Source organism: Cryptomeria japonica, chromosome 6 (assembly GCF_030272615.1).
Source record: "Cryptomeria japonica chromosome 6, Sugi_1.0, whole genome shotgun sequence".
In the NCBI taxonomy this organism is placed as follows: Eukaryota; Viridiplantae; Streptophyta; class Pinopsida; order Cupressales; family Cupressaceae; genus Cryptomeria; species Cryptomeria japonica.
The window spans coordinates 550699856-550717240 of NC_081410.1; the positions used below are offsets into that span (position 1 = coordinate 550699856).

General features: G+C 30.7%; 1 protein-coding gene across 1 annotated transcript; it reads left to right on the forward strand.

Moving 5' to 3' along the window:
• The first annotated feature begins 648 nt into the window (after positions 1–648).
• On the forward strand, positions 649–16525 carry LOC131041265 (uncharacterized). The gene is made up of 6 exons (XM_057974290.2): positions 649–1110; positions 2361–2953; positions 13830–14016; positions 14454–14518; positions 15286–15496; positions 16109–16525. Exons 1-6 carry the CDS (start codon positions 1027–1029, stop codon positions 16451–16453), a joined length of 1485 nt encoding a protein of 494 aa, XP_057830273.1. The 5' UTR covers positions 649–1026; the 3' UTR covers positions 16454–16525.
• The last annotated feature ends 860 nt before the right edge of the window (positions 16526–17385 follow it).

Consider the following 17385-nt stretch of genomic DNA (forward strand, 5'->3'; position numbering starts at 1 on the left):
GAGGAGACGATGAAGTTTCTATTGGAAGAGGAAGCCAACTTGCGAAAGACAGGAAAAGTGTGTAAAAGACTATGGTGTTAATTGGTAAGGGTAGAAGAAATTTCAAAGGATGAGATGAAAATAAAAAAATTCAAAGAAGTTTTATTTTCTTTATAAAAAATGAATTATTTTATTTTAAGTGTGAAAAAGAAAAAAGGAGAAAGAAAAAATCTGGTAAGATGATTTGAATGAAATTGATTTGTGGAACTTTGAAGACTTGTACTAGTAAATGAAATAGAAAAAATCTAATAAGATGATTTGAATGAAATTGATTTGTGGAACTTTGAAGACTTGTACTAGTAAATGAAATTGATCTCCTCAATTAAAAATCTAATAAGATGATTTAAATGAAATTGATTTGTAGAACTTTGAAGACTTGTACTAGTAAATGAAATTGATCTCCTCAATTAAATCAACTCATGCGCCATCCATGTGTTAATAATTCCACAAATAGCTTGACCTGCATCCATGTGTTAATAATTCCACAAATAGCTTGACCTGCTTTAAATAACCAATGTTGAAAAGTCGGCACAAATTTCCTGGTCAAAGATTAAATTGATACGTCTACGGCTAAAAACCTCAAATCAGTGCCTCAAACCAGTACACGTTTTGATCTGCATAATCCAAGTCATTACACAGTGAGCGCCAATAGATCCATAATTATAGCCCAAAGCCCCCCGAGTGGAAAAACTTGTGCTTTGTGCATTTCTCTCTAGCAGAACTAAAAGAGAAGTCACACCTAACAGAAAGATCGTACAAAGATTTGGCATGAATCTCGAGTTTTTTTCCCGAAGACTTCGTGACATACATAATTAATTGTTCTTAGAGCTAAGGAAGAACTCTCACGGGATCTTTTCGCAATTTCTGGTGGGGTTTTACCTTTATCAGCACGGCAACTGCTTTAAAAGTTTCATCGAATTGAGCACACGCAGGAGCTGCAATTATTTTACTGTATTCTCTCCGAAAAGCTGTGGAAATCCTACGAGAATGAATGTTTTGAAAGGATCAGCAGTTACCTGCTTTCTGGCTCTGCTGTTTGCATTGACATTTGTTGTCATCTTCAAGCGTTGGGTATGAATTTAGCCTCTTTTTTATTGTTTTTTGTTTCAGAGATCTGAAAATTTTTGGAGTGAATTTAATGTTTTTTTGGTTGGTTTTTAGATTTTTCAAAGATTTATGCAATTAGTAGAAGTTTTCTGGATTGAAAAGTAGAGGTTTTGATCATGGTTGAAAAGATTTTCTTTTGATGAAAAGATAAAAGCGAAAGTTTTAAAGGTTTTCTTACTTTATGTAAAGTAAAGAGAAGAATCTGATAGTATTACCCATCAAGTAGGAAATAATTCAGAAATCGAATATATTATATATGAGGTTATGGGCCCTTTTGAAATCCCACTTTACCGTAATGGAGAACTTTCACAACAATTTTTTTTAATATGTTTATGAAGTTGTTAAAACAGATTAACTTAATAAATCTTTTGAACTTTTCTTGTATGATAAACATTAAGAAGTGTGAAAACAAAGGGATTTTACCAGGATACGTCAAGAATTGTAAGAATCCATTGGAATTAAGGGATAGATTTAATTGAATTACTTATGAAAAATGAATTTCTGATTTCTTAGTAGATAAAACCTGCTAAGTTTTAAAGAATGGATCTTGATTAGTTTTAAAAAATCGACATCTCTCTCTTAAGGCTGGATATTCTGCCATCTTTCCAGAAGGCAAATATTTGTGGGTAACCAAATGAAATCCATTGAAATAGGGCCCACAAATTATTAGTGTTATTAGTGGTCTCAGCGCAGTCTAATTATCAAAAGGTAATATGCACGTTTGAAAATGGGTGTTTGATCTGTTAGTGAAGTTGAATAAATTTAAATTAGCTCTTCAGCATCTAATCTTGTTGAGCAAGATATGACATCCCAAATGACTTTGACAGAATGAATATTAAGTGAAACCGTTTCTAGATTAAATTGTGTCCACAATTTTTACATCAACGTTTTGGATCACACTCCATGATCCAGATGAATAGAGTCAAAGGGATTTTTTCATCCTGTTGATAGATCATAAAATGTGATCAGAAACGTTGATGCAAAAATCATAAACACAATTGAATCCAAAAACAACGTTCTCTTGATATCATGAATTGTAAAAGTCTCTTGGAATGAATATCCTTGATCTTTTAACCCTTAATCTAAAAGATATTAACTCTAAATTTATATAGAGTTTTGTTGGGTAACCCATGTTTACTACACTTTTTCTTTGGGGATCTGAATTACAATAATTTGGAAGTCTAATGTATTGAAATTGCACGACTTTCTTTCAGTCAGAGGAGCTATGGAAGGAGAATTCAATTGCGGCAAGCAATCTGTACCGACCAGAATTCAACCCGAACAACAACAAAGAATCCGCCACAGTCTGGCAACAGATAACCAAAGCCAAACAAAGCATTGACTGCTCCTGCAAAGCCGCCCAAATATCCTCCCTTTTACCTAAATTCACATTCCCAAACAATAAAATTCAATCCCCTGGTAATAACTCAGAAAGCTGTCCCTTTTATTTTAAGTTCATTCGGCAAGATCTGAAGCCGTGGGAAAAGGGAGGAATAACGTTGGAAGCTGTTGAGAAGGCTAAAAGCAAGGCATCCTTCAGAGTTATTGTTATTAATGGAAGATTGTTTGTGGAGAGTTATCATCACTGTTTTCAGACGAGGGATTTGTTTACTATCTGGGGATTTGCTCAAATGTTGAAGAAGTATCCAGGAATGGTACCTGATTTTGATCTCATGTTTAATTGCAACGATAAGCCTGTTATTCGTAAGGATGACTACAAAAACGCTCAGCCTCCGCCATTGTTTCATTACTGCGGGAGCAGTTATACATATGATATTGCTTTTCCCGATTGGTCCTTCTGGGGGTGGTGAGTTTTCCTCTATCTCACATGCTCACTCTTTTTTTTGTTGTTGTATGCTTTTAGTTTTTATTTGGCATGAAAATATACTTTAAAGCACTAGTTAGTAAATCTAGTTTGTTTTATACATCATTTTAGTTTTTAAAAATTCAAATTAAGTTGATTTATATGAAAGTTATATAGCTTGATTTTATTGAAAACATGTTTATGGATATAACTGTACAAATATAAAGAGCATACAATAGAAGGTTTATAATAAAAAGTGGTTGGTTGAATGTATGATCTAATAAAACACATGATTAAATGTGGAATTAAGGGTTAGCATTCATGTCAAGAAATAATGTTGTTAAATGCTTGGTATGACACAAAGTAAGGTAGGAGGAGATCATCTTATCGAGAAACTATCTATTGGGAAGGCTCCTCAGAAAGAGGATCGAGGACCTTCTAGCTAACCTGCAAGTCACGCATAGCTAGCAAAATCAAAAGTTATTATCCTAGAGGTGGAATCATGATGCTTACCTCATTATTACTTTACATGTAGGTAGAGGTCTTGTCTCAAGGAGACCATGTCAAATGCCTGATTGACATCTTGAAGATTTCATTGCTTAGGCAAATATCATAGCACATTAGTGAGGGAGAGGAGATCGTCCTATCAAGAAATTACCCACTAGAAATGATCCTCAGAAAAAGGATCGAGAACCTTCTAGCAAACGTACAAGTCATGCATAACTAGCAAAACCAAAACTCCATATCCTAAAAGTGGAATCATGATACTTGCACCATTGTCACTCTGCATCTAGCCAAAAGCTTTGTCTCAAGGAGACACGGTCCAAGCCCTCCATTGTGATCTTGGAGTTGCCTTTGCTTAGGCAATATCATAGCACATTAGTTCATAATGAGGTATTTACTATTATAAAGAATATAGATAGATATATTGGCAGCAATATATTGTAAAAGACTATTATCCTTTATTTTGACTAAAAACCATACCAAAAATAGAGCCAAGTTTGCACAAACCAAGGTAGAGCTTATAAGTTTAACGAATGATGCTATGCCTTATTTTTCAATGAAGGATATGAAATTCAATTGTTTAGATCACTTTTTATATTGTAAACTCGCATATAATGGTTGAGAATCCCTTCTCAAGGATATATATTAATTAGCGTGTGATTAAGAATTAATTAGCGTATAATAAATTTGATATATGTGTTGGGTTTGATTATAATTTATTTATAAATTTGTTAACATAAGCCTTATATTCTAGAGAAATTTGGCTGCTTCTTTTTCTTTTTTGGACTCAGACTTTTGGGTATATATGAGAAAAATAGTTTTAAATAATTTAAAAAAAAAAAATTTGGCATATAGTTGAGACTCAATATGTAGTGAAAATATGTTAATATGAAAAATATTTAAATGATTTATTCAAACTTTTAAGTTGATAAATAATCTATATTTTCTTTTGCATTAAGTATTCGAATTTAGGGTGATATTTTTTTGTTGAACAAGTATTAATAAAGTAATTATATCAATAGGAATAACTTCAATAATATCAAGGGGTGAAATTAGTGATTAAATGGTATTTAATTATATTTAGAATATTTGAATATAATTTATATATTTTATATTATATTCTATTTTAAAAATATTACACTTCACATGATTTAAAATATATAATTTCAATATTTAAATACTTATATATGTTAATGTGGGGTTTTGAAAGGGCATATATACTTGTACAAAAACTATAATAGATCCAATGATGAAACCCAACAATTCATAAATAAAGTATACGTACAATGAAACTGAAGAAAGAGCTTGCTTGTAACAAGGTTATAAACTAACAACAAGAGACACTATAATAACAACAAAAAGATAACAAGAGGACAACAAGAAAGCATGTTATTAAGAAGAGAGATCATTTAGTGATCAACAACTTCTCACTCCTCTCTTAGGAACTTGAAATGTTCATCAACCAAATCCATGTCCATCTTAGTCAAGACAATCTTGTTCTTCCGCTTTTGGCTTCTAGTTCTTTTACAAGGCCCAACTTTCTTTAAGACTCCCCTTCCTTTTCAATATATTATCCTAGAGTATAGTAGTGTTGGTGGTAGAGTTCTCGATCATAATCCAACTAAGTTGGATTACCTTCTTCAATATTTCATTCAAGGTATCTTAGTTTAGACTATCAATTTAAAGAACTTTTATGTTCAAATAATTTAATTCCTCTTTAATTTCACATATATCCTCTAAATGGTTACAATGGTCCTTGTTGAATTGACTCTTGATTTAGGTTTGGGGTTGTTCCCCATTGACTTATTTGTGCAAAAATTCCAATCTCATGCTAATTATTTCTTTCTCCATCATAAACCATTTTAGTATGTTGTGTTGCAACAAATTGACTTGTTGGTGTAATAGATCCAACATATTCAAAATTGTAAAAATATTCGAAGGGATCCACTACCTTAAAAGAAACTTGAGTATCCTTAGTATAGATATGTTATTTCAAATGCTTGGAAGTACAACAATTGATATTACCATAATTAAGGTAATCTTGAAACTTCTTATAAATGATTAAGTGGTTGTAGAAATTAAATCCTAAACACTATTTTTTCCCACACATTCCAGGATATGGGGGTGAAATTATAGGAATTCACAAGTACAACCAACATACTTAAGAAATAAGAACACAAGCATGAAATTGTTACCATGTGGTTTCATATTCTAATCATATAATGATGTTACTAGGTGATAAGGTGTACTCTTTTAATTCATTTTGGTCTTCCATAAGTAATTTCTAAAGTGTTTACTCACAAGAAGATTGTGTTAGTCTCTAATTTTACTACTTGCAAGAGCTTATATTAATCTCACATTGATATTTATAAACTATCTCTAATACAAAGATATATTTTTTAATATTATTAAAATTATACTAAAATTTCTTAAAGTTTATATCATTTTTTTTCTATTGAAAGTAGTGTAGCAAATCAAAATACATTATGAGGAGTGGTTGCTCCACTAAGTTTTAAATGAATAAACTAGGTGATACCATCCAAAAAAACAGATACCTATTTCAAACACTAGCATCTAATGAGAGACAAAAAATGTAAAACACTGTTAGATATTTAATACCATGCACCAATAATATTATTATTGTGCTTTGCTTAATCACACTCAAATGTACCCAGTGGAGGCACAATCAAGTTCAAATCTGTCTATATAGGCTCAAACTGGAAGTCCGCCTTCTTTCTCTTGTCTATCTCTTCAAGATTGGGCTTCTTGATCTTCTTATCCTCTAGGAACTTGTTCAACAATTCAATCTCTTTCTTATTCAAATTGTTACGTCCATGGAGGAAGAAGTGATCAAACTGCATATCAAATTTGTACACAATGGTGATGTCTTCTTTTAATAGAATCATGAAGTGGTCACTAGTAAGTGTTTATTCTACCAAACCCTGGTTAGCTGATTTAGCTACTTTTCTGATTTTATCTACCCTCTCTTTCATTATTTTCAAGGCTAGTTGTTGAATCTTTTTTGGACCAAGGCATTGGGGTTCTTTTTTCTATTAGATGTCATATCTGAGTTAGGTTTAAGAATAGTTGTAGTCTGAGCTCTAATAACTTCAATCCCCCCCCATAAAAAGGGAGTCTTATAAAGATGCTTTTTCATTACAATCTATTTCAACATTAGGTGGGTCAATCTTAGAGTGGTTCACATCCATATGTTGGGACTTTGTGTTATCCCCATTAATAGGTTCTTTAACTTGATTTGAGTTATCCTCTTGAGTAAGTTTGGTATTGTTAGGATAGGAAGGAGAGGGCTTAATCACTTGTGGGATTAGGCCACATTTTAGGACAATCTTTTATGAGGTGTCTGTTCCTTTTAAAAAGGAAACAAGCATTAGGAGATCCACGCAGTTCCAATTCATATTTCACAGTGTTTTTATCAATATGAATATTAAGAATATGAGGGATTTCAACCCCTGGTAATAGAGAAATCAAAACTCTTGCATTAAGGTGAGGCGGGGTAGAGGAGAGGGACCAGTAGTTGAACAGGCCCAATAGTTGTTATAGCAATTGTGCTCATAATATCCAATCTTACCACAAATTTATACTATATATTATAAATAAATAGTCCATATATAAATAAAAAAATAACCAAATGTTGGTCAAAATAGACTTATAGTTGAACACATTAGAACGTGTAAATGTTATATAAAAAGTACAAATATACATTCATTAACAAGTGAAATAAATAGTTTTTTGTTTGAAATAAAATATCATAGCTATCCACTATAAGTGTGTCATTTAAAAAGTAAGATGCTCATTTAATAAAATAAGATACTTGCTCAAGCAAGTATTGTTGTCATAGTGAAAAAATAGTATTCCTATGTGTGCAACTTTTGGGGTAGCAATGTATATTCATTGGAATATTTCATATTAATAATTTGTCCCATCACAAATATAAAAGGTGAGCACAAAAAATACCTTCTATTTTTCTATGAAATGAGAAGGATTTTCAACAAGTTTTAGTGTTCAACTTTTGGTCCATTTGTGTTGGATATAAGTTGTATTTTTTATAATAATGAGTATTTTCTATAACAACAAATATTTTTTTTGTTCAACTATTGATCCATTTATGTTGGATTTACAAGTCAGAGATAACAAATATTTATGGTTACTAATATGTATTTCGTCCATTTATGTTGCATATAAGTTATATTCTAAATAAAAATATGATATTTTACTAACAAGAAATGATATATATTTTTTCAATTACTAGGCATTTTTAGATTAAGTTTTGGTCGAATCTTTAAAAAATCATTTTTTGGACACTTCGTAGTAGACGTGTTATTTTGATGAGTTGCATGTCCATTTTACATTTCTTAAAAAGAACAAAAGTCTTACGATATTCCATGTAACGACTACACGTTGACAAAGTTATCCCTAACATCTAATGGTCCCTCTCCCCTAACTCTAGATTCTTCCACCTCCATGACAGTTCCTATAGGCTTCATAATAATAGGTAAAAAATTCCACAGCTCTAGTGAATTATTATTTATTTCCATCAAACTTGGGCTGGACTTAACAATTTAATTTCCTCACAATTTTTTGTTCAAGCCCATAGGAGAGATCAAAACATGGATTGGCCAACATTCCAGTACTCTTTTTACCACTTTGTCTTGCATATCAAGTTATTTGTAAAGAAAACAACAATCAATCGCCTCTGTATCTTTCTACAAAAGGAGACATGAATACCCATTTTTTTCCCCCAAACCAAGGCAATCTAGTCATCAAATAATTAACCAGAATGCACAACAAATTAGAATCCAAACAAACTGAAATATTTTTTAACTTTGATTCTTCAGTTCTTAAGGCTTCGAGCATTTCTTCACTTTGGGAGATGGAGAGGACTTTGAGAGAATTCTCCATCTTTGGTGTTTCCTATATTGAATATGCTTGCAAATCTCTCTCCTCCCATTGTGGGCTCAACAGACATGTCTCCTCCAATCTCTGTTACAAACTGCACAGAAAAAGGGATTTTGAGTTCACTGGAGTCAGAATTTAGGGCATCCTTGTATGAAGATTTCACAACAAAATTATCTCTACCCTTATTCCCTTTTGCCAAAATACTCTCCTTTCCAACTTGTTTCACATTAATACCAATCTCATCAAAACGATTTTCCTTGTCTGCAGAGCCAAACAATTCATTACAGAGCTCTACACTCACTCTCTTTTTTTCTATAGAGGTACACTATTTTAAAATTTATATAATTTATAAATTGATTCATATTTTATTTTTTAATATAAAAATTACTATTAAAAATTAAATAAAATATTTTCAATTATTATACACATTGAAGTTCCTTGGAAGAACCATAGAATTAAGAATACTAAAAGAGAGTTTCTTGAAGAGAACTAAGTAACTTATTAAGATATAACTATTCAAATAAATGAGATATTAAAGTCAAGTGACCACTTGTTATTACGTTTATTTTATTAATATTAATATTGAATATACGGATTAAAATTCATACCTACTTTTTATATAGAGAAAGTTTATACGTGTAGTCTATGATAAGAGGTAACTTTTATCAACAATTTTTAATTTGATAGAACATTATTTTCTATTATTAAACTTTATTAATGCTTATATTATGAGTGTGATTTGAATCTAAATTATGAATGTGATTGTTAGAAATTATGAATATGATTGTTAAAAAAATTATTATAAGACCACACTTATATTTTTTTATATATTCTCTTTATTGATTCTCACATACCATAATTTGATTAGTTCCTCGTCCCTATATTAATACATCTCTCGTTAATCATAATTATGATAATTTATGATTTATGATTATCAACCCTAATTATTTTAACTATATCTTCTCCAATTTCATTACAACACTATATTTATATATGCTAGGCCTTACTAAGTATCTATGGAATTAAAAGTTGCCTTGACTTGGATAAGAGGAGTCATAGGGGTTATATATAAAAAAATAAGATTTAATAATTATTTGGCTTAGCCATATAATGTTTAGAGTTATGAGCTCAACATTTAACACATTATTATCTTGAGGGTGATAAAGCTCAATTTTTCCACAACACGGGTTGTGAACAACTTTATTAAAAAAAAGGGTGTCTTTAGGATTTATAAATGAGAATTTGATAATCCTCCAACCTAGTCACATGTCCCTTAGTTTTTTTGTTTTTTTTTGATAAAAGTGGATGAACCACTGAAATTATATTAAATCTTTATATTTTTTACATGGCATCTGGTTCAACGAAGACTGAAGGGAAAGAACCAGTAAGAAAACCCTTCAGTATTGCTCAAAAAACAAAAGCCTATCTACCCATTACAAAAGCCCATAAGCAACCCAGATACAACCCCTGATTACAATATCAATCACATTAGATATAAAGGAAGCTTGGAAAAAGCTTATAGGAATCAATGAAGAAGATGGCACCCCAAAATGAAACCACCATGTCCACAAAAATAGTGTCATCACCCCAAAGAGACCAAACTGTCTATGCACCACATGACTCCAAGGCCCTGCAGAGAACAAAACCCACAGCCAGAAGGGAACCAAGTAAAAGCAGTCCTGACATCACAAGAATAGTTAGCAAAACATATGCCCATCCATATAATAAGCAGAGAAGGATGGAAAAAACCCTCAGGAATTAGGGAGAGGCCTATCTATAAAAGAATCCAAAGCAAAAGCCATAACAACAACAACAAGAAAAGGAGCCATCTGCACCACCAAATAACTTGTCCCTCATTCAGAATATAACAAAGAAAAGGATAACCGTTGTATGATTATCTCAACATCATGAGAGAAACTGCCAAGCAAGAGAACTCATACGAAAAGATGAAAATAATTCCCTCATATCTTTACAACAGACCCAATCATTAAAGCAACTGCCTAACCAGCAAGGTACCCGCAGAACAAAATGAATCCATAGAAGGACCAGCTCTACATAATGTGAAATGAAAGCTCATGGCAAAGTTACCCATATCTAACCACAAAGAGAAATGATTACCAAAAAAATAGAAAATCAGACCCAATGTATTTTAACAGAGTCCAACCACAAAATTAAATGATTGACATAGAAGATTCGATACCAAAGAAATCCTCAAAATATCCAAAGGAAACCAAGGTATCCATCTACCGTGATGATAAACCCATAAGCCCAGCATGAAGCTTCACGGGACAATGCCAAGCAAGAAGCCCAAAAATACCAAAACTGCCAGCCAATCATAAGATATCCCACATCTGACTATAAAGGAAAATAATTACACAAGAACCCATACAATCTCACTCTTATAAGTGACAAAAGAAGAACAAAGATATCCATCAACAGGGGTATCCATAGTATTCAAAACAACAATCAAAACATGATAATCAACTCAAAACCCAATAACTGTCAATAAGTGTCCGTCGAGCATAAAATTGCCCCTCCAACCTCTATACAAAATAAGGAGCTACTACCAGAAATAACTATAACAGAATTGTTGTCATAAGGCCAAACACCATCCCCCCTATAGCCATACAAGGAAGTATAACACCCCACAAAGCAAGGAGATGGGAGAGGTCAGTCGACAAAATGGCAAATCCAAAAAAAGAAACCACAACAAACTCTCTCCTTAATGAGGAGATTCTCCCAATAAATGTCAATAGCAAGGATATTGCCTCAAAGGCCAACACCCTCATTATAGGCACTTACGAAAGAACAACTACACCAAGAATAGGGAATGAAGGAAGTTTATGAATGAAAGGTCTGTTAACAGAGAAGTTTCATGCAAGAGATAGGAAAATTAGAAGGGGCAAGTTCTATATGATCAACACCCTCAACAACAACCTTGTTTGCAAGAAAATCCGCGAAAGCATTAATCTCTCTAAAACAGTGAGAAATAGAGAAAGTGGAAAAGCCATTTAGTTGAAGGAGAATGTGCTCTAAAAAATACTGCAAGTGCCAAGAGAGACACTTTTTTCTAGCAATCACCTGAAATACCAACATTGAATCACCTTCAATAACAATGTCCTTAATGTTTAAAGAACGAGCAAGATCAAGTCCAAAGGATAAGGCCTGAAACTTAGCCACATTATTAGTGCCATGACCAATATATTTACCCACTGCTTTGATGATCTTTGAGGAGTGATAAAAAATAATTACCCCAACCCCAAACCTCTCCAGATTACCCTTAGAGGCCCCATCAAACTGAAGTTTGAATGAAGGAAAAGGAGGAGGACTCCATTTAGCCATCTTGCGCTTAAGAGTCGAAGAAACTCCATCTATTATAACCCCATGAGAAGGCATCAAATGAAGTAAAGACCATCGCCAAGTGACCCAATTATCCCAATGATAAAAGGACCTGAGATGATCTAAATTTCTATGAATGAAAGCAAGCACCACTTCACTAATGGAAGCTTGAATTTTACCAATTATGACTCTCAAAGATGAGGATTTATGTTTGAAGATTCTTGAATTCCTTTCAAGCCAAAGATTCCAAATCAGCAGAGATGGAGCGACAACCCAAAGAGATGACTAGAACGAAGAGGGAAACAACAAGGGCCATGCCATAAATTGTGAAAGTAGATTTGGACAAAGAACAGAAGACCATCCTAACATATCAAACAACCAATACCAACACTCAGAGGCAAAAAGACATAGCAGGAAAAGGTGATCCATCGATTCCATACAATAATCACAGAAAACACAAGGAAAAACTGTTGTAATCCCAAGTCTATCCAACCACATTCCAGTAAGGACTTTATCTTGGACTGCCAACCAAGCAAAAGCCCCTGCCTTTGGAAGACAAGCAGGATGCCAGAAAAGCCTAGCAGGCCAACAAGATGGCAAGGGGGCCTGAACCAAAGAATTGTACCCCTCTTTAACTGAATAGGAACCTGTAGCATTTTTAACCCAAACCAAAGAGTCCTCATTCATATGGAAAACTAAAGGTCTTTTATGAAGTTCTTCTATAAAAGCTAAAATAATAGCATTATCATGTCCCTTAGTGTTATGTAATATACTAACAAACCATTTTCTTGGTCCGAGTGTAAAAGTTCAAACCAATAAAAAAAAATATAAGAATGATTTCAATAACCTTGTTAAACTTATATCATACTATTTATAATAAAAAAATCAATTTAGTAGGAAAAACTATATAGAAATTTGCAAAGTAGATTTCTTGTTAGAATTTTCTTATTCATATTAGATTTTTTTTTATTTGGAGCTTTAATATTTATTTTTAATTTAGGTTAAAAAATCAAATCTAAGACCTTTTGTAGACTCTTAAACTGATATAATGTTGACATAAGTACCTTCTTTTGAATTCAAAATGTCTCTTGTAATTTAAAATGTGAGTAACTACTTATAGATGAACTTTATATTTTAGCTTCTATTTGTTATATAATTATTAGTATGTTCCATTGAATTCATACATTTTTATATACAACTACATTACGATCAAGAACTTGAAATTATTAACTCATCTATATAATATACTTAAAGATTTTCTATATTTAGAATTGGTGAAATTAAAATGAAAGATATTATAATGAACATCCTTTACTTAAAAGTTCTCTAAATATGGTAATGAATTATTCAAGGAAGTTGGAGAGCAAAAAGTTTTAACAGATTGACGATCCATGTTGAAGAATATATCTAAATATTGAATAGAATATATAGTTTATTGTAAAAAGCTTTGAAATTGTGTACAAAAAGAATAATATTTTAATTAGAGTTTTCACACATAATTTCTCCTTTCAATAAGAATACAATCTTATTAAAAAATATCTAAACTCAAAAATTTACAATTATATCATATCAATAGAAAATTGACATGGGTTGATGGACAAGATTAAAAGAAGACCCCTCTTTTGTCACTAGATTAAAATGAAGGGATGAAAATTTTGAGAAATTTTTTTATGATAAGTAGAGACAAACCATTTATAAAAATTCACAAAATAATGAGTTTCATATGTAAAATCATCTTTTTTATTATTTGTGAAAACAAAAACCATAGACCTAGGGGTTTTTATTTGAAAGTAGCTTAGTGTCCTCTCATTAGACAAGGGGTGTTTTCAATATCAATGTGATTGATTAGTTTCGAGTAATAAAATAAATAATCCAAGCCTAAACTTCAAATATATTCCCTACAATGTAGTATTAAAAAAATAAAAATATGATGAATTATATGAACAAGTTAATTAACAATGATTAATAACAAGAAGAGTAGCAACACAAAAAGTATGATATACTATAATTAAGGAGTATTAGTATAAGTATATAAAATAAATTTTCTTAGAAAAATGGTGGTTTAAAATTGAGATAATTTAACCTTGGGATAAATAATAAATTTTGCACACCTTTGCAGGGTAGAATTACAAATACCGCCATGGGATAGATTGGTGCAAGAGATTCGAAATGGAAGCCAACGTATCAAGTGGGAAAATAGAGATCCAACAGCCTATTGGAAAGGCAATCCTTGGGTTTCTCCCAAGAGAGTGGACCTGATGAAGTGCAAGAAGTCACCCAATTGGAATGGAAAACTATATACACAGGTAAATGAATTAAAGATTAAATCTCACAAGCATATGTTTCAATTATCAATAATATTCTTATTTCATAATATCATTTTTTTTCAAATATAAGATGTATTGTATTATCATATAACTTATTCTAAATTTAAATCTCTATTTATCATGGTGTAAATTAGAAATCAAATTCTTATTTATAATAAAGAAGAGTTGATTTTTTAAATATATTACAAGGATTTATTATTGTTAAGATTTGAAATAGGTTAATATATTAATTTTTAATTAAAACATAGACAATAAAAAATAACAAATGTGCCAGCATTATACTTTAATAATGTCTCAATCATTTCTAATAGTTTTTAATGTTTCTTTTCTTTCTTTATGCTTATTACTATCCATTTTCACCATACAAAGTTTTCAAATTATTTTTTATGAACTTCAATTTAAATGTGTGTACACAGGATTGGGTCAAAGAGTCCAAAGAAGGATTTAGAAACTCCAAACTTTCCACCCAATGTGTTCACAGGTATAAGCTCTTTCCTAAGAACTATTAGATATATAAAAAATTAAAAAGTAAAATTTATTATTTATTTCAATAGTAATCAAAACATCAACTCTAATTTTTTTAATAAAGAATTTATATAGGAAAGTATGACCAATCTTAAGAGTAAACCCAACTTCATTAATAAGATATAACTTCTAACATATTTTATGATAAAGTTTCTTATTATAACTATCTAATTATCTATTAAATTTATGTATCTTCTTCTAATTGCCTTGGTTAAGATATAATATATTGGTTATGACATGTATCTTATTAAGAGATAATTTTAACATATTTAGAATAAATAGGTTTATATGGCCTATTAAAGTGTATCTATGTTTTTTTAAAGATTGTTTTTATACTTTCTCTATTAATTGTCTATCAATTTTTTCTATTAAATTATAAAAAAAAAATTATTTATATATGTTTAAGTATCTTGATTTAAGCTTTTGTATACTAGTTATGGTTTATATGTATATTCAGATAGAAATATAACTTATTTACATTAAATTGGTCTAAATGACCTATAGAAGTATATCCATGTTTATAAAAAGGTTATGTTCCTACACTTTCTCCACATTTTTGTAATAGTGTTTATTTGGTATTTAGTTTTAAACATAATTCTCAAGATTTGGTTAATTTAATTATTTGATAATTATGTCTAGTTGTCATTGAGTAAATATAAATTAAAAGAAAATGTTTTAAAATGCACAATATTGAAACACTTTTTATTTGTTTTGTGTTTGAAGATACAAGATATACGTAGAAGGGAATGCTTGGTCAGTGAGCCTCAAATATATTTTGGCTTGTAACTCTCCAACACTCCTTATAACACCAGAATTTCATGATTTCTTCAATCGTGGCCTTATTCCACAACATCACTATTGGCCAATAAAACCAAATAAGAAGTGTGAATCCATCAAATTTATCGTCAATTGGGGAAACAACAACACAAAAGTGGTGAGTGTAATTCCTTACATATTTCTTCATTTATAATTGTCTGATACGTAGAATTTTTTTATTTCTACTAATTTCTTACATATTCTTTGGTATCAACCTAATGATTGGTAACACAAATAGTAGTCTCAATGTTTGACCCAATTCTTTTTTTTATGCAATTTCATTTTATGATATGTTACATGTATATTTTAATTTTTTTTATTTATACACCATTTTTCTTGATGATTAAACATAAAAAATGAATTAGAATATTATTTTATTTTGTGTTTATATGATATTTATTTTGTTGAAAGGTCACACAAATAGGGTTGTGTAATACCAATCTATTTAATAACTCTATGAATCACACACATAAAATGGTTTGAAACTTTAACCTATCTATTTCCTCCACAAAAAATTCATAATTAAACTGGCTCAAAATGATAATCTATCTTTTATTTTATTCAATTTATTCTCATGATAAGTCAAAACTAGAGTGGTACAAAATATTCATCTATTTATTTATTAAAAAAAAAAAATCATTAGAATGTTGTAATCAAATACATATTTTTTTTAAAACATCTTCATTTAACTTATTTGAACAAAATTTTAAATATTTTGGACATTTTGCAGGTAAAGGAAATTGGTAAGGCAGGGAGTGATTTCATGTTGAATGAGTTGAAAATGAAGTATGTTTATGACTACATGTTCCATTCTTTAAAGGAGTATGCCAAGTTATTAAAATATAAGCCTACTATCCCTAAAAATGCAGTAGAGTATTGCTCAGAGAGTATTTTGTGCTTTGTAAATAATGTAGAGAAATCATATATGCAAGAGTCACTGGGTAAAAGTTCTATGTATTCTTCCCCATGTATAATGGGGGAAGCTGAATCAGATTCAAAAGATATTTCAGAATTTTTAGAGAGAAAAAAGGAGATCATAGGAAATGTGATACAAATGGAAAACTCAAAAATATAGAGAAAAGGAAAAAATTATAAGACTTTGTATTGTTGACAACAATGTTAAATAGATGAGATTTAATGTTGATTATTTAATTTTTAAAATAATATTGAAGACTATACCAACAAAAATTGAAAATGGTGGTATCTTCATCTATATCAACTGTAAATTATCTCATTCTTAAGCTTTTCATGTATTTCCCATATCACATGTTATATTATATTTGGAAGATATTTTCTTAATTATATGTTTACAAGGGTTTGTATTTCCATAACTCTAATATTAAATAGCTTTAATATTTTTCTTAGTAAATAGCAACTTAAAAATTGTTGAAGGACCATTTGTGATGTAAAAAAGACTTAAATTATAACTTGGAACTAAATATTGGTGAGTTCAAGTTCACATCAAAAGACATAAATAGGGATTTCAAGATGGAACTCATTTTCAAATTAAAATAAATAAAAATATATCATTTATACATTCTTGAATATTTGTCGAGTGAAAATGAATGATATTCTAATATGATGTAAAATATATGAATCATTAAATATTTATTTCAACTTTTATATTTAGTTAGTTATAGTTGTAAGGGTGAAAATTACACTCTTAGTATTCTTCCCCACTTTTTCCGGACCCACTTTTACCAGTGGTTGTGGAATAGAGGAATGTCTATGGGATGCCATGGATTATTGGTGAATCCTAAAGGAGATCCTCCTCTCCATCCCCTTGACAAGACCTCCAAGTCTCATCGCCTTTACTCTGACTTCCATGAGCTCATGTTTTATCAACTCCTCTAATGTTCATTGTCACTCCACCTTATCTCATAGAATCTCCAACTTTACTCTCATTGGATCAAAGATATCCTTGTGTCCCCTGCACTACATGTTATGACCTAGCACTCGAATGCACTAACTGTGGGGTATGCATGAATGAGACCATTTCCCTAAAGA

Coding starts and splice junctions, on each gene's coding strand:
- LOC131041265 (XM_057974290.2), top strand. CDS start 1,027: ATGAATGTTTTGAAAGGATCAGCAGTTACCTGCTTTCTGGCTCTGCTG. Junction 1,111..2,360: donor TTGTCATCTTCAAGCGTTGG/GTATGAATTTAG, acceptor ACTTTCTTTCAG/TCAGAGGAGCTATGGAAGGA. Junction 14,017..14,453: donor ATGGAAAACTATATACACAG/GTAAATGAATTA, acceptor GTGTGTACACAG/GATTGGGTCAAAGAGTCCAA.